The following is a 27198-nucleotide window of genomic DNA, read 5'->3' as shown; positions in this document are numbered from 1 at the left end:
GTAGGTAATACCTCCGAAATTGGAGTTAGCTGGTTCTGAATCTTGGTGGTACTGCTTTTTGATTAAACTTGAACACAAAACCACTTCTAGGGCTTGTGTTTCTCATATGTGAAATGGTTCAATGGTTCCATGGTATGTGGAAACTTTGTTTCTATAACCTGAGAGTGGGAAAGATGAAGGATCATGGCAGTGAAAAAAAGGCAGAAGGCCTAGGGAAGGAGATGAGGACTGATGAGCAAGTCCATAGGTTGCTAGGATTATGAATGGTATACTTAAAAACATTATTTTTTTGACGCAGGGTTTCCCTGTGTAGCTCAGACTGGGTTTGAACTCTGTGTAGCCCAAGCTGGCCTCAAACTCTTGGTTCTCATGCTTCAGTTTCCCAAGTGCTTTAGCCATTTGTATTTCTCAGTTGGAATGTCCTAATATCATATTATACCTAACACTCATGTAAAACTATTGTATAGTTGAGATACTTTCTTTAATTTTAATATGTTTATGATATATATACACACAAATGATAAAAATATGCTGTATGGGTATTGTAGCTTTAACAAAGCTTATAATAATTAGTGTATTTTTTAAGCATTAGCATAGTCTCGGTAATTCTGTTTATTGGACATATTCTCCATATTTGGTAATTAGTATTTTTTCTCATTTGCAAAGTAGGGCATCAAAGACACTAGCAAATAATGAAAAGTGCTTATTTTTTTTTCTTAAAATGGTAGCTATGTGTATGAGTCTTTTAATTGTATCTTTTTTGGTGTTCTAAATAATAGATTCTTTATACAATTGCGTATGTCCGAGTGGATGAACATACCATTGGTGATCCAGAGGATTTTTGTCAAGATTGGATAAACCATGTATCACATTGATTGTAGAGGTTAGTAGATTTAGTTCCTGAGGATATGCACATTTTTTTTTTTTTTAGCAGCATTTAAAAACATATAGATTATCAAGTGGCAGTTTCCCACAAGATCTTTTTTCTGTTTCCTAGGTATTCTGAGAGAATCAGTAAAGTTTATATTAGTTTGTATATGCTTGATGCCTCTATCTCTGTGACAATAAACGTAAAAACATTAGCAAGAAGAAAATATAGTAGCATGAATAAAGAGAAGACAACGGATGATACTTAACAAGTAACATTATGTTCCACACAATAGATTTTACATGCCTCAGGAACATCAGTAAGGAGTTTATTAATAATTTGTGAAAAAAGAAATTCAGCAGGCATCATCATGGCAATTGGATATTCCTGATTCTGCTATTTTGATATCACTGATTTTTAAAAGAGCCATTTAATTCTGCTCCATTATGAGGGAGAACAAGAGCATGGTGTCAGTTTTACTCTTGGATGATATTAGATAGCCCTTTGATTAAAACCTTGTAAATTCAGATTGCAATTCTCTTATAGCAGGGGCTCACTGTCCACTGACTGCTTGGGATTTGTAACTTCAGAAGTACCTTTTGGGGGCTGGGAAGGTGGCTCAGTGGTACAGTGCTTGCCTTGCCTGTATGAGGCCCTGGGTTTAATTCCTTAGCACCACATAGACAGAAAAAGCCAGAAGTGGCGCTGTGGCTCAAGTGGTAGAGTGCTAGTCCTGAACTGAAGAGCTGAGGGACAGTGCCCAGGCTCAGAGCTCAGGCCCCACGACTGACCAAAAAAAAAAAGTACCCTTTGTTGCTATCTTCTAATTTAATTTGGACTAATTTAAGTACTGCATTCCCCAGTTCCTTTGATTACTTTTCAGCATGTGTATTGCTGATTCTGGTTTCTAATGCCTTACTTTACTTATGTCAGTTTTGAAGGATGGAATATTTTATAAACCATAGACCAACTTTAAAATAAATTTTAATACATTTGTGCTGTTTTATTTCTCTATTGCTAAGGTATGTAAAGAACTGGAAAACTGGGAGATTGGAAGAGCTGTCTAAAAAAGCAATGAAGGCTTTGATTATTTCCTCCTAGGTTCTTCAAATATTAAGGAGTTTTGCGCCTGTGGGAGAGGTGTTACTGCCTTTGTGACATACTAAAGACAAGCAGCGCAAGCCAGAAATGCTAGGATTGAAAAAGTGACTTCAATTAAAAAAAATTAGAGTTTACACATTCAAACGAGGATTGTTATTCAAATTAAATGCTTAATGTGGATCATTAAATCTCCTACATTTGACTTTGATGTAGTCTGAACTCTTACATAGTATATTATCTCTCAACTTGGCTTTCACAAACTGAAGTAATCCTGCTCATCTCCTTACTAAAACTGATTTCTAATGATATCTACTAGCTGCCTGCTCTGAGGGGAAAGGGTCTCCTTGGGAAGTGGGATTATTTGTAGATGGTAAAGTATTTATACATTGAGATCCTGACACTCATTACATGTGGGGCACAGATGTACACAAGCGCTCCTGTCCTATTACCTGGCTCACCCTTAACCAAACTTACCTTATAACTTCCACAGTGGAGGCAGTAACAAGGTGAAGTCCAGAGTGAGTCTTGTTATGAGCCATGTGGGTAGGAGCTTTAAAATAATCTGACATAGCCGGGCGCTGGTGGCTCACGCCTGTAATCCTAGCTACTCAGGAGGCTGAGATCTGAGGATCGCGGTTCAAAGCCAGCCCGGGCAGGAAAGACCGTGAGACTCCTATCTCCAATAAACCACCAGAAAACCGGAAGTGGCGCTGTAGCTCAAGTGGTAGAGCGCTCGCCTTGAGCTGAAGAGCTGAGGGACAGCGCCCAGGCCCAGAGTTCAAGCCCCACGACCGACAAAAAAAAAAAAAAAAATCTTACATAAATAAGTGATGGGAAAAGAGAGTTCTTCTAATATTTTATATTTTTGTGCTTGACCTGGTACTTACACTCAGGGCCTGCGTCTGGGCTGTTTTGCTCAAGGCTAGTGTGCTACCACGTAAGCTACAGCTCATGGGCTTTCCTGCCCTGGGTTGGCTTCATACTGCAATCTTCGGATCTCAGCCTCCTAGTAGCTAGGATTATAGGTGCCTTGCCTCTTCCAACTTTTTGAAATTGCTTTAGGAAGCAGAGGAGGGGTAAAAGGAGATGATGGAGTGAATACCATTGACTGGAAAACGTTGTAAACGTGTAGAAATGTCACAGTGAAATCTTCCTCTGTGTAGCTATGCCTACTTATAAAAAAGAAAAAGTTTTTTCCTTGTCTAAAGAGTCTAGACACTAGTAGCATCTAGATAAAGGGGTTCCCTGATGAGGGATTTTTTTCTTGACCTGAGTGCCATGAGGGAAGTCTGACAAGGGAAAAGGAAGCTGCTCTTTCAGGTTGCCTCAATTCTGGGGATTAGGGATACTAGCAATGACTGCATTAGTATGGACCTTCCGCTTAGAACTTCATTGTGAAGATTCTTGTTCTGCCTCTTGGGCTACCTTGGCTAGATGGAGGCAACTCCTATAGGAATCATGAAGAAGGGAAGGAATCATGGGAAGGCACACTCCTTGTGTAATTGTGTTTGTGTTTACTGCAGGATGGCTTCATATTTGCCTTTTAAATACATTTGCATTTAGTTGAAGACTAGGGTAAGTCAAGCCTGTATTTAAAATCATAGAAGTGGGCTGGGAAAGTAGCTCAGTGGTAGAGCGCTTGCCTTGCATGCGTGAGGTCCTGGCTTCGATTCCTCAGCACCACATAAGCAAAAAGAAAAAAGCTGGAAGTGGTGCTGTGGCTCAAGTGGTACAGCGCTAGCCTTGAGCTGAAGAGCTGAGGGACAGCACAGCGCCCAGGCCTAGAGTTCAGGCTCCACGACCGGAAACCCCCCCCCAAAAAAAAAAATCATAGAAGTATCTCCTTTGATTTTGCCAATTTTTAGAGTAGCACTTAATAATTATAAATGACATTTAGGAATCAATAGATGAACTAAGGGCTAGATTTATAATTTACAGAATTGATCTTCCAGAAAACCAAGTATCACCCATAGAAGGTAAATACCAGCCAGATCTTCCTTTTTCTTCATAGTTTTAGTCTCAAACTGGTAATTATGAGAAGTTGGAGGTACTCGTTCGCTTCCTCCCCCCTTGCCTGTCACTTCCAGTGTATAATTTAGTTCTGCATATGTTTCTTAGTTTCTGGGCTTCCATTTCTGAAAGTGCTGCTTGGGTTCTCCCTATGTTAGCTTGGATTTGAGATGATCTGTTTCTCTTGTTTATATACTCACACACAGTTGTCTTTACCCAAGAAATAATGTTTCTTGAATCCAATATGTATTTGGGAACCGGCTCTCTGAAAGCTATTGAGTTAATGTTAGGATTAAAGAGAACTTGAGCTGGAAGAAGACAGAGAGAAATGACTAAGCAGTCAGATGGAAACAGATTCAAATTGCTGATGGGTTTAGGAAGGAAAGATTAGGCAGTTATATAATATGTAGCAAGTGATAATAATTGCTGAAAGAGGTCTGTGAGGGCCTGTAGATCCAGGGTAGAAGGGAGATGTGTTTGTGTATATCTATAATGTGGTATTTGAACTGGGTGGCAATGATTTGAGTATATGGAGATAGAAGAGTACTCTGAAGTAGAGAGGGTTTTCCATGTTCATTGACTTTCTTGGTCAAAGAACTGGGCTCACTCAAGTGTGAGCCACTGGTACCCAGCTATCTTTGTTTTCTTGGTTAAGATCTTCCATTGAAGTTGGGCACTGGTGGCTTACTCTAATATAATCCTAGCTACTCAGGAGGCTGAGATCTAAGGATCGTGGTCCAAGCCTGTTGAGGCAGGAAAGTCTGTGAAACTCTTACCTTAAATAAACTACTAAGAAAAAGCCAGAAGTAGCACTATGGCTCAAGTAGTAGAGCACTAACCTTGAGCAAAAGAAGCTCAGGGACTGAGTTCAAGCCCCAGGACCAGCCTGCTCCCCTTCCCTTCCCCCCAGAAAAAAAAATTTTTGATTCTGTTGTAAACTGGCTTAAGCAAAGATGGGTACTTGCAAGGAATCTGGAAGTCTTATGAAACCAAGGACCTTCAAGAGGGATTTGGAGCTAGGGACTAACAGGGTGTTACTCAGATTTTCTTTTAGCTTCTCTGTGCCTCCACGTCATTCTTTTCATAACAACTTCTTTTGATGTTGTATTCCATAGGACGCAGAAGATGCTCATGTCATATCTGCTAGCTTACTGTATAGGACCAGTCACTCAGAGGAGGACTGACTCTTTGATACCAATTCTGAATGCCCCAAGAAAGGAGCACCAGGGACTCATTCCTAACACCATGGCTGTGATCAGGGTACAAAGTCATGTACATAGTTGTCTGTGTATCTTCTGTACCTCCTACTCTGCTGAAGCCATGTGCGGTTTGGCATCCTGCAAGAAACACTGTTTGGAGGTGGACTGCCACTTACTAGCTTTGTAATCTTGGTTGGAATGATTTTTTTCTAGGCTTTTATTATTATTATTTTGCTCTCATCTGTACATTGGAGCTAATTTTACCTATTTCAGAGATAATACTTGGGTGATATTGCTGTTTCTAGTATGTATCTAGAATGTACGATCTCTTTGGGTTCCTGATTCTGTGTCATTAGTTTAGTGACCTTTGGCAAGCCAGCCAGACCATGAGTTTCAGTTTTTCATTTATAAATGAAGATATCTGGTTTATACCATGTTTTTCTGAGACTTAAAGCCTCATGACTGCTGTGTGCCAATGGCTAATGTCTATAATCTTAGCTACTCAGGAGGCTGAGCATTAGAGGATTGCAATTTGAAGCCAGCCCAGGGAGCAAAATTTGTGAGAAACCATCAAAAAGCTAGAAGTGGTATTGTGGCTCATTGTGGCTCAAGGCACTAGCCTTGAGCAAAAAAGCTAAGGGACAGCATGTAGCCCTGTGTTCAAGCCGGAGCTCCAGTACACACACACAAAGTCATGTGACTGTGTGTGTGTGTGTGTGTGTGTGTGTGTGTGTGTGTGTGAATCAGAAGAAAAGAAATTATACTATTAGGAAGAATGTTTCTTTATAAATTAGTCTGTTATAGCCTAGTATATTTCTGTGTAACTTGTCAGCATTTAAAAACTATCTTGTAACCTTGGACCACTTACTGATTTATGACGGGAGGATGAATGGTCGAAGTATATTCAACTTTCTCTTCAATCTTAGCTTCTGCCTAAGACCCTGGCCTCATTTAAATAGGCAAGTACTCTGCCACCTTAGGTTCTCATTCATATTTTGAAATTTGTATCCTCCCTCCCTCCCTCCTTTTCTCCTTCCTTCCCTCCCTTCTTCCCTCCCTCCCTCCCTCCCTCCCTTACCCCCCTCCCTATCCTTCCTTCCCTTCCTCCCTCCCCCTCTTTCTTTTGGCCTGTCATTGGCCTGTCCATGAGTTCTTTTGCTCAGTTCTAGTGCTGTACCAGTTTGAGCCACAGCACCACTTCCAGTTTTCTGGTGGTTAACTGGAGATAGAGTCTCAGGGGACTTTTTGCTTGGATTGACTTCTAACTGCAATGCTGAGATCTCAGCCTCCTGAGTAGCTATGATTACAGGCGTGAGCCACCGGTGTCAGCTTGTGTTTTCATATTCAGAAAAGAATAATGATCTATGTAGAAAATTTAATTGACCTTAAAAATATCTGAAACCTGTGTTTCAGAAATAACCCCAAAATTTTCTTTTTTTAGTTCACTCAGATGCTCATATTTATAAAGTAAGCTAGTACTGACATAGACTTAAACTACAAAGAATCCTCTGAATTTTCCCCTATAGGGATTATTACTATCTTACACATAGTACTCTGTGTTCCTTTAGGCAGTTGTATGTTGCCATACTTTCTTTTTTCTTTTTCCTTTTGTCATTCCTGGGGCTTGAACTCTGGGCATGGATGCTGTCCCTCAGCCCTTCAGTTCAAGGTGAGTGCTAAGTGTTGTACCAGTTTGAGCCACAGCACCACTTCTGGTTTTCTGGTGGTTAATTGGCGATAAGAGTCTCACAACTTTCTTGCCCTGGCTGGCTTTGAACCGTGATCCTCAGATCTCAGCCTCTTCAGTAGCTAGGATTGAGCTCTGGGCCTGAGCCCTGTCCCTGAGTTCTTCAGCTCAAGGCTCTACCACTTGAGCCACAGTACCACTTCTGGTTTTCTGAGTGGTTTATTAGAGATAAGAGTCTCATGGACTTTCCTGCTTGGGCTGCCTTGGAACTGTGATCCTCATATCTCAGCCTCTTTAGTAGGATTACAGGTGTGAGCCTCCGGTACCTGGCTTCTTATATGTTTTTTTACCCCCCACAAATAATGGTGTGAATAAAAACCCCCACAAAGGGGCTGGGAAGGTGGCTCAGTGGTAGAGCGCTTGCCTTGCATGCCTGAGGCCCTGGGTTCGATTCCCCAGCACCACATAAGCAAAAAGAAAAAAGCCAGAAGTGGAGCTATGGCTCAAGTGGTAGAGCGCTAGCCTTGAGCTGAAGAGCTGAGGGACAGCACCAGGCCCAGAGTTCAGGCCCCATGACTGGACCCCCCCCCCAAAAAAAAAAAAACCCACAAAAAACCCTTAATTGAAGGATATTGCTTTATCCATCTGGTGGGAAAAATTGTTTTTCCTCCTTAATTCAGAAGTAAGAAAAAGCTGTATACTTTTGATAGAGTTTTGAAGAATGAGTGGTTTGTTTGGACAGGTTAAATTTTCTCAAACAATTTAATGTTTTCAGAAATATAAGTGGCTAAAGATAGCTAAACAGTAAAGTCTTTGAACTTTCTTCTTTTTTTTCTTTTTTTGGAGTTAACTTAGGCTAAGAAGAGTTATACCACTGAGCTAATACCTACCTCCAAGTTTTTAAACTTTTATTGCTCATTTTATATTTGGAGGCAGGTGGAAGGCTTCTCTTTTGTCTTTAGAGAAACTAAAGAAAGATGAATAATAGGATTTAGGGAATTAGTTGTGTTAGGAAAATGGAGGAGAAAGAAAGGAAACAGACTGGACTAGATCTTCTTCCACAGGCAAGGACTGTTTATTGAGATACAACGAAAGGCACAGTCTTCCCCCTTGGGGACTGTGCCAAGAGGTGGAACAGGAGTTGGGTTTTTATGAGGTCTTAGCAAGGAGGTTGTGGTTAATGAAAAAACTGGTAGGTCTAGGAAGGTGGGGGCTTTTTCCTTTGTCTCCACAACGGAATGTTTATAGCCAAGCTTAGGTAGATTGCCCTGCCTGAAAGTAGTCTGCGTGTATCTTCAGTGAATTGTCTGATGTCTGTCTGCACCTGGGAAAACAGGGCAGGGATCAGTCCTTCAATTTAAACGAAAGTAAATGAATGTGTTTACATTCTTTTGTTTTTTTTTTAAACCAGGGCTGAGAACCAAACCCACGGCCTTGCGCACCAGGTGGGCGCCCTTCCGCTGGGCTAAACCCCCAGCCCCTGTGTTTACATTCTTAGTAATTTGTTCCCTTCATGAATGTAATTTTTGACATGGGGTCTTCTTTGAAATCAGATAGTCTTATTTGTATCCTTCCATATTCTCTAAGGTTCCTTGAATTCACACTTAAAAATTCAGCAATTAGCTACGTACCAGTCTCAAACCCTAGGACTTGCAAACACACACACAGTCTGCAATTACATTTTTTCCCTTATACTTAAAACATTTACTGATGCTTTTTGTCCTTCTGGTTTTGAGCTACCATCCTTTTAATTGCTACCTTCTAAAAATTGTAAAAGTGAGTTTTTATGCATGGCTAAAACATGGATTCTCTAAAAGTATTTTTATACTCTCAAAAAGAAATAGATTTTTACTGAACCATATTTGAAAAGTATATGAAAATAGCAAGAAGGAAAATCACTGATGTATTTTTATTTAAATTGCATTAGTTTGTCGGATTATGATGTTTCTTTCAGATGCATTTTCAAATGTACATTTATAAACTTATCTGGGAGACTGGGTTTCTGAAATCATATTTTCTAGGTGTCTTTACTAATCTTCTCATTGGAAGATTACTTTTTTCTGTTTCAAGTTAATGAGAATATTCTTATTACCAATGAAAATTCTAGGGAGAGGAATTTCATTGTTTTATCCTTGATATTTGGATTAAAAAAAAAAAATGTGTCCTGTAGCTTAGACCCAGGATCTTGTGCATGCTTAAGCACTGATGTACAGCCTTGTCTCTTATTTAGATTTGTGATCCACCAGGAATTGATTTTATATATATATGGTGTGAGGTAAGACTTGTTTTTCCATATTGCAATAAGTGCATTGTTTTTAAAAAATAGCATTATATCTCTACTGCAGTAAGTAAAATTTGTTGCACATCAGATGACCTGTGTGTGTGTGGGGGGGGGGGGGGTGTGAGTGTGGGTGTGTGTCTGTCTGTCTGTTTCTTTCATCTGGCTTATTTTTGTCCCATTCTGGACTTTGAACTGTTGCAGCTTTAAGTAAGTCTTTTTTTTACATTAAAAAAATATTATCTTTAAGTAGCTGTACAAAGAAGTTCCCATTCCACAAAACAATATATGAATGCAAGGTGTCTAACAATATTGCCACCCATTGCTCCTAACCCATCCCTTCTCTCATTTAAGTAACTCTTGAGATCTGGTCATCTAAACTGATTTTTCCTTTTTTTGACTGAGCTCTGGGCCTGGGCGCTGTACCCTCAGCTCTTCAGCTCAAGGCTAGCGCTCTATCCCTTGAGCCACAGTGCCACTTCAGGTTTTCTGAGTGGTTTATTGGAGATAAGAGACTCACGGCCTTTCCTGCCTGGGCTGGCTTTGAACTGAGATCCTCAGATCTCAGCTTCCTGAGTAGCTAGAATTACAGGCGTGAGCTACTGGTGCCTGGCTAAGCTCATTTTCCTTTTTAGGATCATCTTGGAAAGTCTGGACAAATTCTCCTCTCGTTTTTTTTCTTTGAACCATCGTTGCAAATCCTGGCCTTTTTGTAAGTTGTAGAATCACCTTTTGAGTGTTCTTCAAAATATCTGCTGGATTGTTACTGCTTTGTAGTGTTTGTAGATCAGTTTGGGGAGAATTGACAACTTATTGATATAAGTTGAGTAATCCTAATGCAAAAGGCTTGGGACCACCAGTGTTTTGGCTATACTGGAGTGTTTTAACTTCAGGCCACACTCTTGCCATGAAGGTATTCTACTACTACCCTGGTCTTCCCCCTCTCCTGTCCGGTTATTTTGAGATAAGGTCTTGCCTGTAGCTGGGCCAATGCTTGGACTGAGATCTGCCTGTTTTACAGTTCCCATCGTAACTGGAATGAAAGACATCCGTTGAGATGGAGTCTTGCAGACTCTTCTCACTGGGCTGGCCTGGAACTGTGATTTGTTTTTAAATCTCATTTTCCATGTGGCTAGGATGACAGGCATGTATCACTATTCCAATTAATTGGTTAAGGATAGGTCTTGCATTTATGTCTGCCTTGGCCTTGAATTGCCTCTCAATCTAATTGTGATCTTCCCAATCTTGGTCTCCTTTGCAGTTTAAGATTTCAGACATGTGCCACTGGTGCCCTAATCTTAGGGGTTAAACCAATATAAACACCTTATACACAGAGCCAGAAGGTGATTTCATACAGTACATGTAGGGTACCTGCGTTTGTTAGGCCATATTATCTGAGAAAATTTTGTATGGTGGAACACTTCAGATTTTTGGATTAGGAGTTGTGGATTGTACTGAGTTCTATGGTCTGTGAATCTGCTATTCTTTTGGTTTTCCTTCCCACAGCAGTATATTTTAGTTTTCTACATAGTTCTTGAATATCTTTCTTTAGATTAATTTCTGGGCATTTGATGTGTCTTGATGTTATTGTAATAAGTGTTTTTAATTTTTAAAATTTACTTATGTAGCCAGGCCTGCCTACTTTCTTAGCCTCCTAAGTGCTGGAATTACAAATGTATACTACCATACTTGACTCTCAAATTTCATTTTTGAGGGGCTGGGAAGGTGGCCCAGTGGTAGAGCGCTTGCCTTGCATGCCTGAGGCCCTGGGTTTGATTCCTCAGTACCACATAAGCAAAAAGAAAAAAAGCCAGAAGTGGCGCTGTGGCTCAAGTGGTAGAGCACTAGCCTTGAGCTGAAGAGCTGAGGGACAGCGCCCAGGCCCAGAGTTCAGGCCCCATGACTGGACCCCCCCCCCCCCAAAAAAAATTCATTTTTGAAAGATCTGTGGCTGTTACATAGAAAATCAATTTTATTATTTTAGGAATTTATCTGTAGATTATTTTGAATTTCTGTGTGCTGTGATATCACCTGTAAATAGTGAAACTATTTTGTTTCCAATTTTAATGCACTTTATTTTTCTTATTTTAATGCTGTGAATATATGCAATACAGATATGAGTAGTGAACATCTTTGTCTTAAACTCAAGGGGAATGTATTTGGTATTTTACTTTTTTATTTTTATTTTCTTATTTTTTTTTTTTGGGTCTGGTCGTGGGGCCTGAACTCTGGGCCTGGGCGCTGTCCCTCAGCTCTTTAGCTCAAGGCTAGTGCTCTACCACTTGAGCCACAGTGCCACTTCCGGCTTTTTTCTTTTTGCTTATGCAGTGCTGAGGAATCGAACCCAGGGCCTCATGCATGCAAGGCAAGCGCTCTACCACTGAGCCACCTTCCCAGCCCGTGGTATTTTACTTTTAAAGTTAATATTATTGTAAATTTTGTTAACTTTCTCATCAGCTTAAGGATGTTCTCTTTCTAGCCTATTCAACTGGATAATTTCATTCTATCTAATCGACATGAATACCTTTTCTGAACATACACAGATGACTACATTATTGTTTTATTCTGTTAATGTGGTTCTACAGTGATTTTAAACAACATTAAACCACTTTTGCATTCTTGGAGTAAGTCCCATTTTAGATATGCCATCTTTTTTTTATGTACCACTGGATTTGATTTCCTATTTTACTTATAATTTTTTTTTTTTTTTTTTTTGGGTCCAGTCGTGGGGCCTGAACTCTGGGACTGGGCGCTGTCCCTCAGCTCTTCAGTTCAAGGCTAGCGCTCTACCACTTGAGCCACAGTGCCACTTCCGGCTTTTTTCTTTTTGCTTATGTGGTGCTGAGGAATCGAACCCAGGGCCTCATGCATGCAAGGCAAGCGCTCTACCACTGAGTCACCTTCCCAGCCCCTTTACTTATAATTTTAATATTGTTATTTTTTTGCCCGTATGTTTATGTGACATACATTATTTCTCTGTCTTGGCATGCCCTTTTTTGGTTTCAGGGTTATTCTGACTTGTAAAACAATAGGAAGGAGTACTCCCTTTCTACCTTTCTGTTACGGAAGAGTTTATGAAGGTGAATTCACCAGTGAATTCTAAGGTCTTGAACTTTTTCTTATGGGGAAATATTTAAATAAAACATTACTTTTTTTTGGTAATTTAAAATGACTCCTTGTGGCTACCAGGATCTCAGTGCTTCTGCCTTTGGGATGAATCAATTGACCAATCTGTCATCCTTTAGAAGAATATTACGGGAAATTTGAGGGAAACAAGAGTTATTCTATCTTATCACAAAAATGAACAGTTATCATCAGTTAATGACCAGTCTTTGTTTTCATTGATATGACTCCTTTCTATTGATTATCCTTCCTATTTTCGAAGTAAATCTCAGTAACTATATTAGTTCATCTGCAAGTATTTTAATCTGTGTAAACAAGGGCTTCTATAAATATATTCTTAAATGGAAGTATAAATGATACAATAAAAAATATGAAAGTGTAGAACTTGATGTCTTTTTACGAATGTGTATATGTGTGAAACTATCACCCAAACCGAGACACATGGGAAGCACCTTTATTGCCATGGATAATTTGGTAAGAATCTTAAAAAAGCAAACATGACCATCAAGGTCATGACAATCAGGATAATGTTGATGAGCATGAGCATGTAATCCTAGCTATTCAGAAGGCTGAGATTCAAACGATCTCAGCTCAAAGCTAACCTGGGCAGGAAAATCTGTGAGACTTCATTTCCAGAATAATCAGGAAGAAGACAGGCTGGAGGCATAACCAAGCAAGCCTAGCAAGTGCAAAACCCTCAGTTCAAACACTGATACCACCAAGAAACCAAGCCAAAATACCCCGACCCCCTAAACCCAAACTCAACAATGCCATTGTAGAATCTGATTTCCCTCCCCGAGTCGTGGGATTGAATCTAGAGTGCCATGCATGTTAAGAACACCTAAAAATTTAACAGTCCCTTACAATGAATTGTGTAGGTGTTTTTTAGGTTTCCCTCATTCTTTCCTTTCCTTCTATCCTGTAATGCCTTGGTTGAAGTTACAAGGTACTTGCTATATAGTTAATCACAGTGTGGGTTTTACTCTGTATACCTTATGGTCTCACCTAACCTGTTTGTCATAGTGGCTCTCTTAGTGGAAAGTGTTTCACTCTATAGTTCAGTAGTTCCAACACAGTAAAGCACTACTGGATAGTGATTCTGTCTTTGGAGAAACTTCATTTGTATGATGGTTTCATCTGATTGAAATTCCTTGCCTTGCTCTTCTTTCTAGCAACTAAGTTCTTTGAAAACCTGAGAACTTTGTATGTAAAAAGAGAACTCTGGTCGGGGACTACTCCTGTAATCCTACCTACTCATAAGGCTGAGAGATGAAGATTGATTACAGTTTCAAGCCAGCCTGGACAGGAAGGTCCATACACGTAACAGTCAGAAGTAGAGCTGTGGCTTAAGTGGTACAATGCTAGCTTTGAATGTATAAGCTCATGGACAGCACCCAGGCCCTGAGTTCAAGCTCCATGACCAACTGGGAAACAAAACAAACAAAAAACTGTTTCTTTTGGCTATATTTCCATTTTTATTTCTTATTATTTTTAGTTTTTGCCAGTCCCAGGGCTTGAACTCAGGGCTTGGACACTCTCTCAAGGCTACTAGAACTCTACCACTTGAGTCACAGTGCCACTTTTTTGTTTTGTTTTGTTTATGTGGTACTGAGGAATCAACCCTAGGGCTTCCTGAGTACTAGGCAAGCACTCTACACTAAGCCACATTCCCAGCCCTCCATTTTCATTTAAAAAAATTTTATTTTTATTTTTTATTATTTATTTTTTGTCAGTGTGGGGCTTATATTCTGGGCCTGAATGCTGTCCTTTAGCTCTTCAGCTAAAGGTGAGCACTCTATCACTTGAGCCACAGCACCACTTCTGGCTTTTTCTGCTGAGGAATCGAACCCAGGGCCTCATTTATGCCAGGCAAGCACTCTACCACTGAGCCACCTTCCCAGCCCTTTTTATTGTTTTTAGAGACTAAGTGTTAGAACAGTTGTAAAAGCAAAGTAGGTGCAATACTTTCTTAGTGCTGCTTTCTAAACTTTGTCAGTCATTCCTGTACAGGACTAGTTCTGACTGAGGACCTGCAATATAGAAAAAAAAAGTAAGCAAAAATAGTCTTGATTAAGTTTGATTTGCCAAGTTCTGTTTTGTTTTCTTTTTATATTATAGATCAGCTTGAACGGGTCTTTTTACGACTTGGCCATGCTGAAACCGATGAACAGTTGCAAAATATTATATCTAAATTCCTTCCTCCTGTTTTGCTCAAACTGTCCAGCACCCAAGAAGGAGTGCGGAAAAAGGTAAGCAATATGTTGGGACTGTTGGGGGAAATTAAATGGATATGTATTGTGAAGTGAGTTTTCTGTTCCTATTGTTGAAATACAGGCCCATGATTCTAAGAACAGTTTTTCAAAGTGGATAATTAGTATAAAACCAGTTTTCAAGATGTAAAAGTAGTTTGTATGCTTAGCTTAGCTATACTTAGTCCCAGCTATTCACTTGGCAGATAAAATAATCATAGATTATTCTAGACTGAGTACAGACCTGGTTTAAAATCTATGTCTTGATTCCAATATGGGATTTGGTGTGGTAAAGGGCAAAAATACTCTTTAATGATTTGCTAACAGTGAGTAAGCATAACCTTAACTAAAAGAAAGCAAAAAAAATTGTCTTGAAAAGTGAATCATCATCATCATCTTCTTCTTGAACTCTGGCTTCTTGAACTCTGAACTTCTGGCTTGAACTCTGGGCATGGGCGCTGTCCCTCAGCTCTTCAGCTCAAGGCGAGTCCTCTACCACTTGAGCCATAGTGCTACTTCCGGTTTTCTGGTGGTTTATTGGAGGTAAAAGTCTCACGGACTTTCCTGCCTGGGCTGGCTTTGAACTGTGATCCTCAGATCTCAGCCCCCTGAGTAGCTAGGATTATAGGCTTGAGCCACTGGCGCCTGGTGAAAAGCAGAATATTCTTGTATAGCTTCTGTTTTAATAATTTGTAAAGGACTATTTAAAAGTGATGGATAATTATAACATTAGTATTTTATTTTTTAAACTCTTATACATGTAGTGTTTTCCTCTTTGGATTTATAACATGGTTCTTTAGTAGTCTTCTGGTATATTTATAATAGATCTTCTAGTCTTTTAGCTATCATCAGATTTCATCTCTTAAGGAAGGATCTCCAACTAGTTGGCAGTGAATTCCTGGAGGTCTGACCTTAGAGGGATTCTGAGGCTTGATTTAGGTTCAGTGGAGAAAGAGTATCTTTAAGAATGTCTGTTTAGATGAAGGAATGACATTCTCGTCATATATTTGTAGGGCCTGTTGTTAATCTTTTATTGCAATAGATGTGTGTTTGGTCTTGTCACTTTCCTATTTAAAACCTTGTTTGGCCTTCTCTTTTTTATTTTTATTTTTTTAATAAGTTTTTTTTTAATTGTAAAAATACTGTACAGAGGGTGGCCTTCTCTTATCTAGCAAGGTCTAAAAGGCTCTTCATGAGTTGATATCTATTTAGTTTTACTAGTCCGGTTACTTACTATTAATAACCTTGACTGTTAGGCATGCGTTGGTGAGTGAAAGCAACTCTTTTGGGGGGGAGATTGGTGTTAACCAATCAGGTAAATAGTACATAGTTACGATTTATGATTCTTGCTAAAATAGAAAAAGAAAGGATTCAATGAAAGAACATATCTGGGGATATGCTTTAGACTGTTGGTAGGATGGCATTCAGTAACCAGCAAGGCTGAGAGGTAAGGAAGACCATTAAAGTCAGAGTCTGGGTACGGGGGTTTTGAGCTGAGACTGAGTGTGGTGCCTTCAGGGAACTCAGAAATCCATCATAATGTGTTCAGTGGATGAGAGGAAGACAGGTAGGAGGAACCCAGGAGTCAGTGGTACCAATGTGAAAGGGAATGGGAGGCAGTGGCACAGTGGCTCAGGCTGCTGGAGATACGTGGGATGCAGACCCACAGTAGAAGCCAGGAGACAGAGAATCTCTTACTAGTTCAGGCTGAGTATTTTTTTTCATCTTTTTAAAAATGATTTTTCTTTTAGCATTTATTAATTATACAAGTTGTGACACTTCCCATGCGTGCATATTCTGTAATTGCGATCAAATTCATCCTGTTGTTTTCCTCTACTTCCCCAAACTGTATCAACAAATTTCATTGTTCTATTTTCATATATGCAAATAAATTTCTTTGACCAGATGCATCCTCCTTTACCCTCTCCTGCCTCCCCACATTGATTCATATATGAATCATTATGTGAGTCCTAATTTCAGTGGGTATTGATTTTTAAACTCATTTGCTTTTTTTAGAATATTTTGTTTCTTTGTATTTTTTAGAAAACAATCTGTGATCATCTTTTTTTTTTGCTGGTCCTGTGATGGTCTCAGGGCCTGGGTACTGTTCCTGAGCTTTTTTTGACCAAGGCTAGTGTTCTACCACTTGAATCACAGCACCATTTCTTGCCTTTTCGGTAGTTTATTGGAGATAAGAGTCTCACAGACTTTCCTGCACAGGCTGGCTTTGAACCGTGATCCTCAGATCTCAGCCTCCTGAGTAGCTAGGATTATAGGGGTGAGCCATTGGTGCCTGGCTAATCATTTTTTTTTTGGGTCCGGTCATGGGCCCTGAACTCTGGGCCTGGGCGCTATCCCTAAGCTCTTCAGCTCAAGGCTAGCGCTCTACCACTTGAGCCACAGCGCCACTTCCGGTTTTTTTCTTTTTGCTTATGTGGTGCTGAGGAATCGAACCCAGGGCCTCAGGCATGCAAGGCAAGCACTCTACCACTGAGCCACCTTCCCAGCCCCTGGCTAATCATTTTTACATTTTAGATTATATATCCTTTCTTTTTATTTTATTCTTTGTTCCTAATGGAGAAAATCTATTCTTGTTCCCTGTCTCCAATTTTATTAATACTATCAAAGATTTATTTATTTTTCTTTTTTGGTATTAGGTGTTGGCCTAGGATCTTTAAAATGCTATCACTGAGCCAGGTTTAAGCTTTTCTTATGGCATTTTGAAAGGCAAACCAACTTTTTCTTCTTTTTCTTTTCTTTTCTTTTTTTTTTTTTTTGTCGGTTATGGGGCTTGAATGCTGGGTTTGGCACTATCCCTCAGCTCTTCAACTCAAGGCAAGCGCTCTACCACTTAAGCCACAGCACCACTTCCAGTTTTCTGGTGGTTAATTGGAGATAAGAGTCTCATGGATTTTCCTGCCCAGGCTGGCTTTGAACTGCTATACTCAGATCTCAGCCTCTTGAGTAGCTAGGATTACAGGCGTGAGCCACCGGTGCCTGGCTGCAAACCAACTTTCATGTTAATTTTCCTTTTTTTTTTTGGTGGGTCGTGGGTCTTGAACTCTGGGCCTGGGCGCTCTCCCTTAGCTCTTTAGTTCAAGGCTGGCGCTCTACCACTTGAGCCACAGCACCACTTCCAGTTTTCTGGTGGTTAATTGGAGATAAGAGTCTCACAGACTTTCTTGCCTAGGCTGTCTTTGATTACAGGCATGAGCACTGGCACCCAGCTTAATTTTCCTTTTGTTAAGTGTATTATTTCTACTTTTATTCAAATTATTTCTACTCATTATTACTATTTACATAATAGCAATAATTATGATACACTTATTATTTGTATAATAATAGTAATAGTTACTTTCTGTCAAGAAAACGCTACAGAGTTATTTTTACATGATACTGTGAGGTAAATCTTTTTCACATTTTATGGATGAAACTGAGGTTTGGAGTGATAAATGAACTTGTTTAAGGAAGATATCAACTATAAACTTCAAAATGTAGAGTTGGCTGTCAGTTTAAATACTTTTTTAAAAAAGATGGTATTTGTTTGAAAAGCTCAGAGCCAGCAACAGCTTCAGTTTATCAATTTGCCTTTGATTATTAGTTTGCTTATTCCCTATAATTATATTGATATGCAGTTTAGTTTCATTTTTTGAGTTAATTAGTAATTATAAGAGCATTATTTTTAGCTAGAAATATTTGGCATAGAATTTGCCTAGTTTTATCGCATTCTGGTCTGAGATCAAGTATGTTAAAATTATGGCCTTTAAAATTGTTTTTCTTTGGTGCTTAGGATGAAACTGCAGAACTTTGCACATGCTAAGCACATACTAAGCACATTCCTTTGAACTTTTGTTGTTACTTTTACAGGCTACAGAACACATTTTAAAATGGTAGAAGTTATTATGTCTATAATTCTAGCTACTTACGAGGCTGAGATCTGAGGATCATGGTTCAAAGCCAGCTTGGGCAGGATAAGTCCGTAATACTCTTTATCTCCAATTAACTACCCCCTCTCTCCTCTCCCCCGAACAAAAGCTAGAAATGAGTTGTGGCTTAAGTGGAGAGTGCCAGCCTTGAGTGAAAATAATGGTTAGCGCCTGGCCCTGAGTTCAAGCCTCAGTACCAGAATACATACATACACACATACACATACACGCTCTCTCTCTCTCTTTCTCTCTCTCTCTTTCTCCCTCTCTCTCTCTCTCTCTCACACACACACACACACACACAGATAGAAAATAGTATATGCTTGATCTCCCAGAATAGTTGTCTTAAGTCTTGATTCTTGCATAAGTGAAAGTTTAAAGAATCTTTCTCACACTGGGTGCTGGTGGCTCATGCCTATAATTCTAGCTACTCAGGAGGCTGAGTTCTGAGGATTATGGTTCAAAGCCAGCCCAGGCAGGAAAGTCCATGAGACTCTTATCTCTACTTAACTGCCAGAAAACTGGAAGCACTGTGGCTCAAAGTATTAGAGTGCTAACCTTGATCAGAAGAGCTTAGGGACAGTGCCAGGCCCTGAGTTCAATCCCCATGACCACCACCACCACCAAAATCTTTCTCAGTGCTCAGTTTCTTCTCTCTTAGCACATAAAATATTGGTGCAAGATCAATATGTGTGTATGTGTGTGTATTTATTTTATTGTATAATGATGTATTACAAGACTCATACTTTGAACTATTTTTCTGACATGTGAGATTTTATGTTCTTTAAAAGAATAAGAGGGTGGTGATACATGTCTGTAATTTCAGCTACTCAGGTGGTGGAGATAGAGGATTGTGGTCCAAAATTGGCCTGGACAAAAGTCTAAGAAAGACCCTATCTGAAACACAATCTAAAGCAAAAAGCGCTGGAGGCAGGGCTCAAATGTAGATTACTTATCTAGCAAACTCAAGGCTCTGAGTTCAAACCCCAGTATAGACAAACATTAACAAACAAGAAGAAAGAATAAGGCAGCTATAAGTGACTAAAATAAATATTATCTGAGAAGTGAATTTGTTTTTAAGATATGATGATAACTCTGACTCTATTTTAGGTAATGGAGCTACTGGTTCACTTGAATAAGCGTATAAAAAGCCGCCCCAAAATTCAACTCCCAGTAGAGACATTGTTGGTTCAGTACCAGGATCCTGCTGCAGTTTCCTTTGTCACAGTGAGTGTTGTTTTGTAATATTTTTCTGACTTACAGTAAGTTTTCTTAATGTTTAATCAGTGCCACCAAATAATTTTATCTGGGACTACTTATTAGTAAAAATATGAGATTTTTTTTTTGGGGGGGTCCAGTCGTGGGGCCTGAACTCTGGGCCTGGGCGCTGTCCCTCAGCTCTTCACCTCAAGGCTAGCGCTCTACCACTTGAGCCACAGCGCCACTTCCGGCTTTTTTTTTCCTGCTTATGTGGTGCTAAGGAATCGAACCCAGGGCCTTAAGCATGCAAGGTGAGCGCTCTACCACTGAGCCACCTTCCCAGCCCGGAGATTTTTTTTTTAAAGTGATATACCATTTAAGTTCTGATCCCAAGGAAATACTGCTTTAAAGGAAGTGGTAGGAGCAGGGTAATAAATAGCTGTTTACATTAGACAAAGAAATGCTCGTGAAGTGACTTGTCAGCTGTGTTGATATGAAAAAGAATGATCTCATAAAAAAGTTGATTTTCTAGAAATTGAAAGTAAGTAGTAGATACTAGAGGCTGCAGAGAATAGAAGAAGAGGAATGGGAAAAAGTTCACTAGTGGATACTAAATTACATTTAGAGAGAGGCAAGAATTTCTGCTGTTCTGTTACACAGTAGGGTAGAGTACATTTAACAATATAATATTGCACAGGAGAGTGAGGTGCAATAATGCACTTTGCGTTTACCAAAGCTTGAGGTGCCAGCTGTGACACTTGAATCATTGAGGCAGTAGGATTACTTAAACTCAGGAGTTCCAAACCAGCCTGGATAGCATAGCAAGACTTTATCTCCAACCACAACAACAAAAGCCAAAACAAAGCAGCACAATAATAACAAAAAAACAAGCCTGCAAAAAGTTCGAGGAAAGTATTTTGAGGGTTCAACCATAAAAAGGATAAGTGAAACAATAATGTTTAATGTAAAATAACCATTACACACAATGTCCATATAATGAAACATTACCTCACTAATATGTGTATTTTTATATTCTTATGTATCAGTTAAAAAGTAAAGTTTAATGAGGATAATTTTTAGTAAGGGATTATATGAGACTAGTTTGATTAGAGAAAGAAAGGCATAGGCATGGATAAAGGATGATAGAAGAAAAAAGGAGTAAAATGGCAAAAAGACATGAAGGCTTGAGAGAAGAAAACAGCTTCTGAGTCTCTGATGTGTGTATTGAGAAAGATACCCTTTCAAAAGTGAAGCAGCTCTGAGGCTGCTCAGTATTCCTGTTAAGACATTGTTTTCATGAAAATGAAATGTAAAAATTGTCCCTGCCTTGTGAAGACAGGTAACATTTTTCCTCCTGGTCTTTGCAGTTCTTGGCATTGAGGCAGAATGTATTGAATCTTACTTAACATTAAGAGTCATAAAACTCTTGGAAGCAGTTAGTGGTTTAGACATCTTGTATGTGACTGTGTTCTGTTCACAGAGATCCATTACAGATGTCCCTTCCTTTCAGCAAATAGAAATACCATGTGCCAACAGATATGCCAAGTAGTTGGTATTTGAAGTGATAATCTTATGCAGTCTGTTCATTTTAGTGAAGAATCCTTCAGAAAAGCAAATCTTATCTTATGTGTTAATTCAGATTTGCTTTCAAGGGTGGGGGTGGGGTAGGGAGAGGAGTTAGAATACACCCACAGTACTTAGCTTCCCTTATTCATCACTCACTGCTGAATTATTGCAGTGAGGAACCACAAAGTGTTGTAGTATTCTCAGGTTGTTTTAGTAATTGACCTATAGGGAAATGGCAGTTTAGGAATGGTTAACATGTGGTCTCCTAGCTTGTAAGAATTAACAGATAGATCAGATTGGGAGATCTATAACATGTATCATGTAAGTTTAGATAGGTTAAGTGGGCATTTTTTTCTTCTTAGTGATAGATAATTGCATATATAAGTGCATTAAGTTGAGTTGTCTTTGCCCATCTTAAAGTGAGCAGTGTGTGTAGGTTGATTTGTTCTTTCTCTGCGATATAGTAGTTGGTTAAAACCATCCTCACCTGGGGTGAAGATGATTCATGTTTTCAGTGTTTTTCTTATAACTATACTTCCCTACTAGTAAATATGTCTGTTGAAATTATACCCTCACTTTTCTCTTTTTGTATTAGAATTTTACTATAATTTATGTTAAGATGGGCTATCCTCGCCTGCCAGTAGAAAAACAATGCGAACTGGCCCCTACACTTCTTACTGCCATGGAAGGGAAGCCTCAGCCACAACAGGACAGGTATGGTTCACTCAGCTACCTTATTTTCTACCTGCAAGAGTCAACAACTGTCTCTCTCTCTCTTTTTTTAATTGTATTTTTAAAAATCTTTAGCTATACAGAGGAGTTACCATTTATCAAATTAATTTATGAATATAATGCATCTTGATAGATGTTGCTATTTTCATCATTCTCCCTCCTTCCATTTTATTCACTTTTAAATGCAAATTCACATTTGATTTCACTTGACAAATGGGAAAGTTTGAACTCAGCTAAGAAGTGGTTGATACCTGTGGTACCACTGAGTTACTACATGCATTTTTTATGCATTTATTTGAGTTTTGAAAGGTTGTACAAGGGGGTTACAATTTAATGTGTCCATGTAAGTGTCCAGTACTCCTTCCCCTTCCCCTTCCTCCCTCCCTCCCTCCCTCCCTCCCCTCCCCTTTCCCTTCCTTTCTTCTTTCTTTCCTTTTTCTTTTTTTTGGTGCCAATTTTGGGGCTTGAACTCAGGACCTGGGCACTGTCCCAGAGCTTTTTCATTCAAGGTTCTACCACTTTGAGCCACATTGCCACTTTCAGTTTTCTGGTATTTAATTGGAGAAAACAGTCTCAAGGCCTTTCCTGCCCAGGCTGGCTGGGATCTGAGGTTCATAGTTCACAGCCAGCCGGGATAGAAAAGTCCCCTTGAGACTCTTATCTCCAATTAACCACCAGAAAACCAAAGAGCGCTAGCTAGCCTTGAGTGAAAGATCTCATGGACAGCACTCAGTCCCTGAGTTCAAACTGCACGATGACCACCACCACCACCACCAAAAAAATGTGTTAGTGGAAGGAACTGTTGAAACTATGTTACTCAAAGTCACAAAGTAGACATTTTAATACTATTCTCAAGATATTGATTTAAGCAACTGAATTTACAATAACTTTATTGTAATTGTGGGAAAGAAAATTTTTATTGAAAGGACATGTTGAGCTTTACGTAAGATTTAATATAAAACCTCTTTAGATCATTTTAGAGGTTAACACTAAGCTTGTTTTGTGGACATTCAAGATGAAAGCGATCAAAGCAAATTCTAGATTAAGACTGTACATGAATGATGTTGCAAATGAATGATTTCTGTTAGAACTGCCAAGTTTTGTTGTGATTTTTGTTTTGTTATATAAAAACCATATTTTAAAAAAGTAGTTGCAATAAATGTAATTATTTTTTCAGCTTAATGCATCTTTTAATACCAACCCTTTTTCACATGAAATACCCTGTTGAATCATCAAAATCAGCTTCTCCGTTTAATCTTGCTGAGAAACCAAAGACTGTGCAGCTGCTTTTGGACTTCATGCTGGATGTTCTTCTTATGCCTTATGGGTGAGTGAAAAAATAAAGAAAAACTAAGCAACTTGTTCTTGACTGTGTTTATTAAGTAGAAAGTAGGTGTTATTTTAAATGATACAGATTTCACTTGTAAATGGGTGCTTCTCAGAGTGTTTATTGCTGCCCATTGTCCTATAAATTCCAGCTCCAGTGCTTTTTGGCCTTCTAGATGTGGAATTGATTTTATACTCACATGGTCCAAGCACTTTTTAAGTGATTATTGATGCTCTGATGCTTTTCCTAGTCACCTTGTTGTATAATTATCAGTTGTCTGCAGATTTTCTGTTCCTTCTACAATATCAGTTCCATCTTTCTTGATGTTCTGAAACCATTCCTACTGCTTCCTCTACTCTGTCCAATGTTTGTCAAAATGCCTTTCTCATCTTTCATCAACCTCTCTATACTGTTATAGAGTTTCCTGTCTTTGTACTCTTTTTTGCTCAAGGATAATACTCTACTACTTGAGCTGCATTTCTGGCTTTTTGTAGTTAATTGAAGATGAGAGGCTCATGGACTTTTCCTGCCCTGGTTGGCTTCAAACTGTGGTCCTCAGATCTCAGCCTGCCGAATAGAATTGCAGGCATGAGCCACCAGTGCCTAGCAGAGTTTCCTGATTTTTAAAACAAAAATCTTAATCATGTCACATCTTAAATGTATTGACTTCTCATTTTCTAACTATTAAATACACACATATATTTCATGCATTTTTATCTGTCCTTGCCTTATTTTTAAAAAGAATGCTTTTCTTTCTGCTTAAAATGCTCCTCTATGGAACAGAAGGAAAGAAATTCAGAAAGGAAGTAAATTACAGAAGGTTACTTTGAAGAACATCTTTGACTTAGAGGTCACTTCTGTCTTTGAATTTTCTTGCCCTAGGCAGATATAATTGTATTACAATCTCCATATGGCAAAACACCTACCTGTATGGCACTGTGGGTTTTTTTTTTTTTCACATTGTTGACATTTCTGTTTCCAGTAGTAGACTGTCAGCCCCTTGTAGTCAGGATGTACTCTGTTTGACTTTTGAATCTGGCTTAGTGCCCAGATTGTGATTTGCTGTTTAGGTCTTTTGTCCTGCTGCCAGGGGTGGTTTTCTTTTTCTTTTCTTTTCTTGTCTTTTCTTTTCTTTTTTTTTGTCCTGGGGCTTAAACTCTGGGCCTGGTGCTGTCCCTCAGCTCTTCAGCTCCAGGCTAGCGCTCTACCACTTGAGCCACAGTGCCACTTCTGGTTTTTCTGGTGGTTTATTGGAGATAAGAGTCTCACAGACTGGGCTGGGAAGGTGGCTCAGTGGTAGAGAGCTTGCCTTGTATGCATGAGGCCCTGAGTTCGATTGCTCAGCACCACATAAGCAGAAAAAAAAAAAAAGCTGGAAGTGGCCCTGTGGCTCAAGTGGTAGAGTGCTAGCCTTGAGCTGAAGAGCTGAGGGACAGCGCCCAGGCCCAGAGTTCAGGCCCCACGACCGGACCCCCCCCCCCAAAAAAAAAAAAAGTCACAGAATTTCTTGTCCAGGGTGGCTTTGAACCATGGTCCTCAGATCTCAGCCTTCTGAGTAGCTAGGATGACAGGTATGAGTCACTGGTGCCCTGCAGGGGTGGTTTTCTAGAGTGCTGCTTTCATCATTTTTTCCCCTGATTGCTCTTGTGTACATACACAGTCAACTTCGCTGCATATTTTCTCCCCCTCCATATACAGTCAAGAGAGGTCAGAATGTCTTGATTCCTTTCCTCTCCATTTTGTGCTCTTCCTGCTCCTGTCATTTGGTAACTTGTGACTCTGGGTCTCAAACACTTATTATTCACCACAAAGAGTAGAAACATTAAAAAAAATACCAGAAGGGGAAAAAAAAGAAAATTGTAAACAGAAAAATAAAAGAGACATGAGCTTTCATAGCCTCTGTTATATTATAGTTTTCTGTGTTTCTTTGTATCTGATAACATAGAAAATGGTTTCCCTTGTGTCCTGTTGTTATTGTATCAACTAGCTGTGAAAGGCAGTCTCAAATCTTGTACTACCTAAAACAGGATGATAGTTTACAGAGTGTTACATGTTCAGAACTTGTTAGTTGGTTGATTAGCCAACAGTATTTCTATAGTTTAGAAATGAATGAATACCTCCTTTTATATGTGGCATATATAAGACAGCTGGAATTGACAGGTGTTAATGACATTGGCAAATAAGCCTTGAAATCCAAATTTTACTTAGGAAAACAATGTGATTGCTCACATTTCCTTACCAATGACAAGTTGCCTCATGTATGTAAAAATACAAAAGGAATTCTTTTAAACAGATTTTTAAAAAAAAGGTGTATTTGGAGTCAGGCATTGACATCCATGTCTGTAATCCTAGCTACTAAGGAGGCTGAAATATGAGGGTTACAGTTTGATGCCAGCCTGGCAGGAATGTCTGTGTGACTCTCATCTCCAATTGACTAACAAATAGCTGGAAATGGAACTGTGACTGAAGTGGTAAGAGTGCTTACTTAGAGCAAAAAGAGCTCAGGGCAGTGACTAGGTCATGAATTCAAGTCCTAGGACCAGTACCAAAAAAAAAAAAGTACATTAGGGAATTGACTGAATTTGTCATAAAAATGATGTTAACTAAATGATCCTCCCACTAGGTTCCAAGTTGTTTCTTTAACTTTCTTTATATCTTAATGTCTATTATGAAAATGGTACTTATTAGCATAACATTTTAGAGTTGAGTGATGTAGGTTAATATTTATATTTTCCTTTTTACCTGAGGAATACTAATTTAATTGGATCAAAATGAATTTACTAGAGAATTTCTTTTGTTTTGGTACTGTAGTTTGAACTTAGGGAGGCACTTTACTGCTAAGCCACTTCCTTAGCCCACTTGCTTTAGTTGGTTTTCAGATAGAATCTTATGCTGGGAAGGTGGCTCAACTGTAGAGTGCTTGCCTCACATGTATGAGGTCCTGGGTTCGATTCCTCAGCAGCATATGAACAGAAAAGGCTGGAAGTGGCACTGTGGCTCAAGTGGTAGAGTGCTAGCTGAGCTGAAGAGCTCAGAGACAGCACACAGGCCTAGAGTTTAAGCCCCACAACTGACCACCCCTTCCTCCCAAAAAAAAGATCAGATAGGATCTTATGATCTTGGACTGAATTCTACCTATATGCTTCCTATCTAGCTGAGATTACAGACTTGTTCCACCACATGTGTGGTTTTGTGTTTATGCATGTGTATGTGTGTGTATGTGTGTGTGCGCGCGTGCGCGTGTACTGGGGCTTGAACTCAGCACCTAGGCACTGTTTCTTAGCTTTTTCACTCAAGGCTGTAGTGCTACAGCACTTGAGCTACATCTCCACTTTCACCTTTTTGGTGGTTAATTGGAGATAGGAATCTTACAGACCTTCCTGCCTAGGCTGTCTCCGAACATCAGTTCTCAAATCTCAGTCTCCTGAGTGGCTAGGGTTACAGACACTTGGATCTGGCTTGTTCTTTGAGGTAGGGTTCACCTCACATTTTTGTCTTGTTTTGAACTGTATTCTTATTTCCACTTCCTAAGCAGCTGGAATTATAAGTATGAACCTCTGTATCCAGCCTAGAGAACTTATTTATATTCTATAAATCTTAAAAATAAGTAGAATAATTAATAACAAGGAATAAAAGGCTTTGGTGTATTGAAAAAAACTGATGGTTATCTTTTTTGACTTTTTCTCATTGCCCCGTTTTTTCCCCTCACTTTTTGTGTTATTTACTTGTGTAGTAGGTGACTGTATAGGAGGTTTCAGTGTGTTTTCTACTAGAGATATTAGGAGAAAGTGGGAGAATTGAAAATGAATGATAACTTAATAGAAGTAATGAAAATACAGTTTCAGGTACTGAACACTAGTGACTCTCCTTTCCTCTTCCCTACCAAGGCAGTTAACAAACCTGTCTCTGTATTTATCACTCTAAATACTGAG

General features: G+C 39.3%; 1 protein-coding gene across 4 annotated transcripts in view; it reads left to right on the top strand.

Annotated features, from left to right (window-relative positions):
* Ecpas (Ecm29 proteasome adaptor and scaffold) overlaps window positions 1-27198 on the top strand; it is a 104658-nt gene that overhangs the window by 7880 nt on the left and 69580 nt on the right. For 2 of the 4 annotated variants that reach the window (XM_042695194.1, XM_042695179.1), the window contains exons 2-5: window positions 14385-14515; window positions 19552-19668; window positions 21803-21921; window positions 23117-23266. In XM_042695194.1, coding sequence (XP_042551128.1) covers window positions 14385-14515; window positions 19552-19668; window positions 21803-21921; window positions 23117-23266 — 517 coding nt within the window. Of the gene's footprint in view, window positions 1-779; window positions 884-14384; window positions 14516-19551; window positions 19669-21802; window positions 21922-23116; window positions 23267-27198 lie in introns of those variants that run through there. The other 2 variants (XM_042695188.1, XM_042695201.1) reach the window with 2 other exon arrangements.

Source organism: Dipodomys spectabilis, unplaced genomic scaffold (genome assembly GCF_019054845.1).
Source record: "Dipodomys spectabilis isolate Male_0828 unplaced genomic scaffold, ASM1905484v1 ptg000006l, whole genome shotgun sequence".
Lineage (NCBI taxonomy): Eukaryota > Metazoa > Chordata > Mammalia > Rodentia > Heteromyidae > Dipodomys > Dipodomys spectabilis.
The sequence above is the reverse complement of the archived record's forward strand: the minus strand, read 5'-3'. Positions and strand labels throughout refer to the sequence as shown.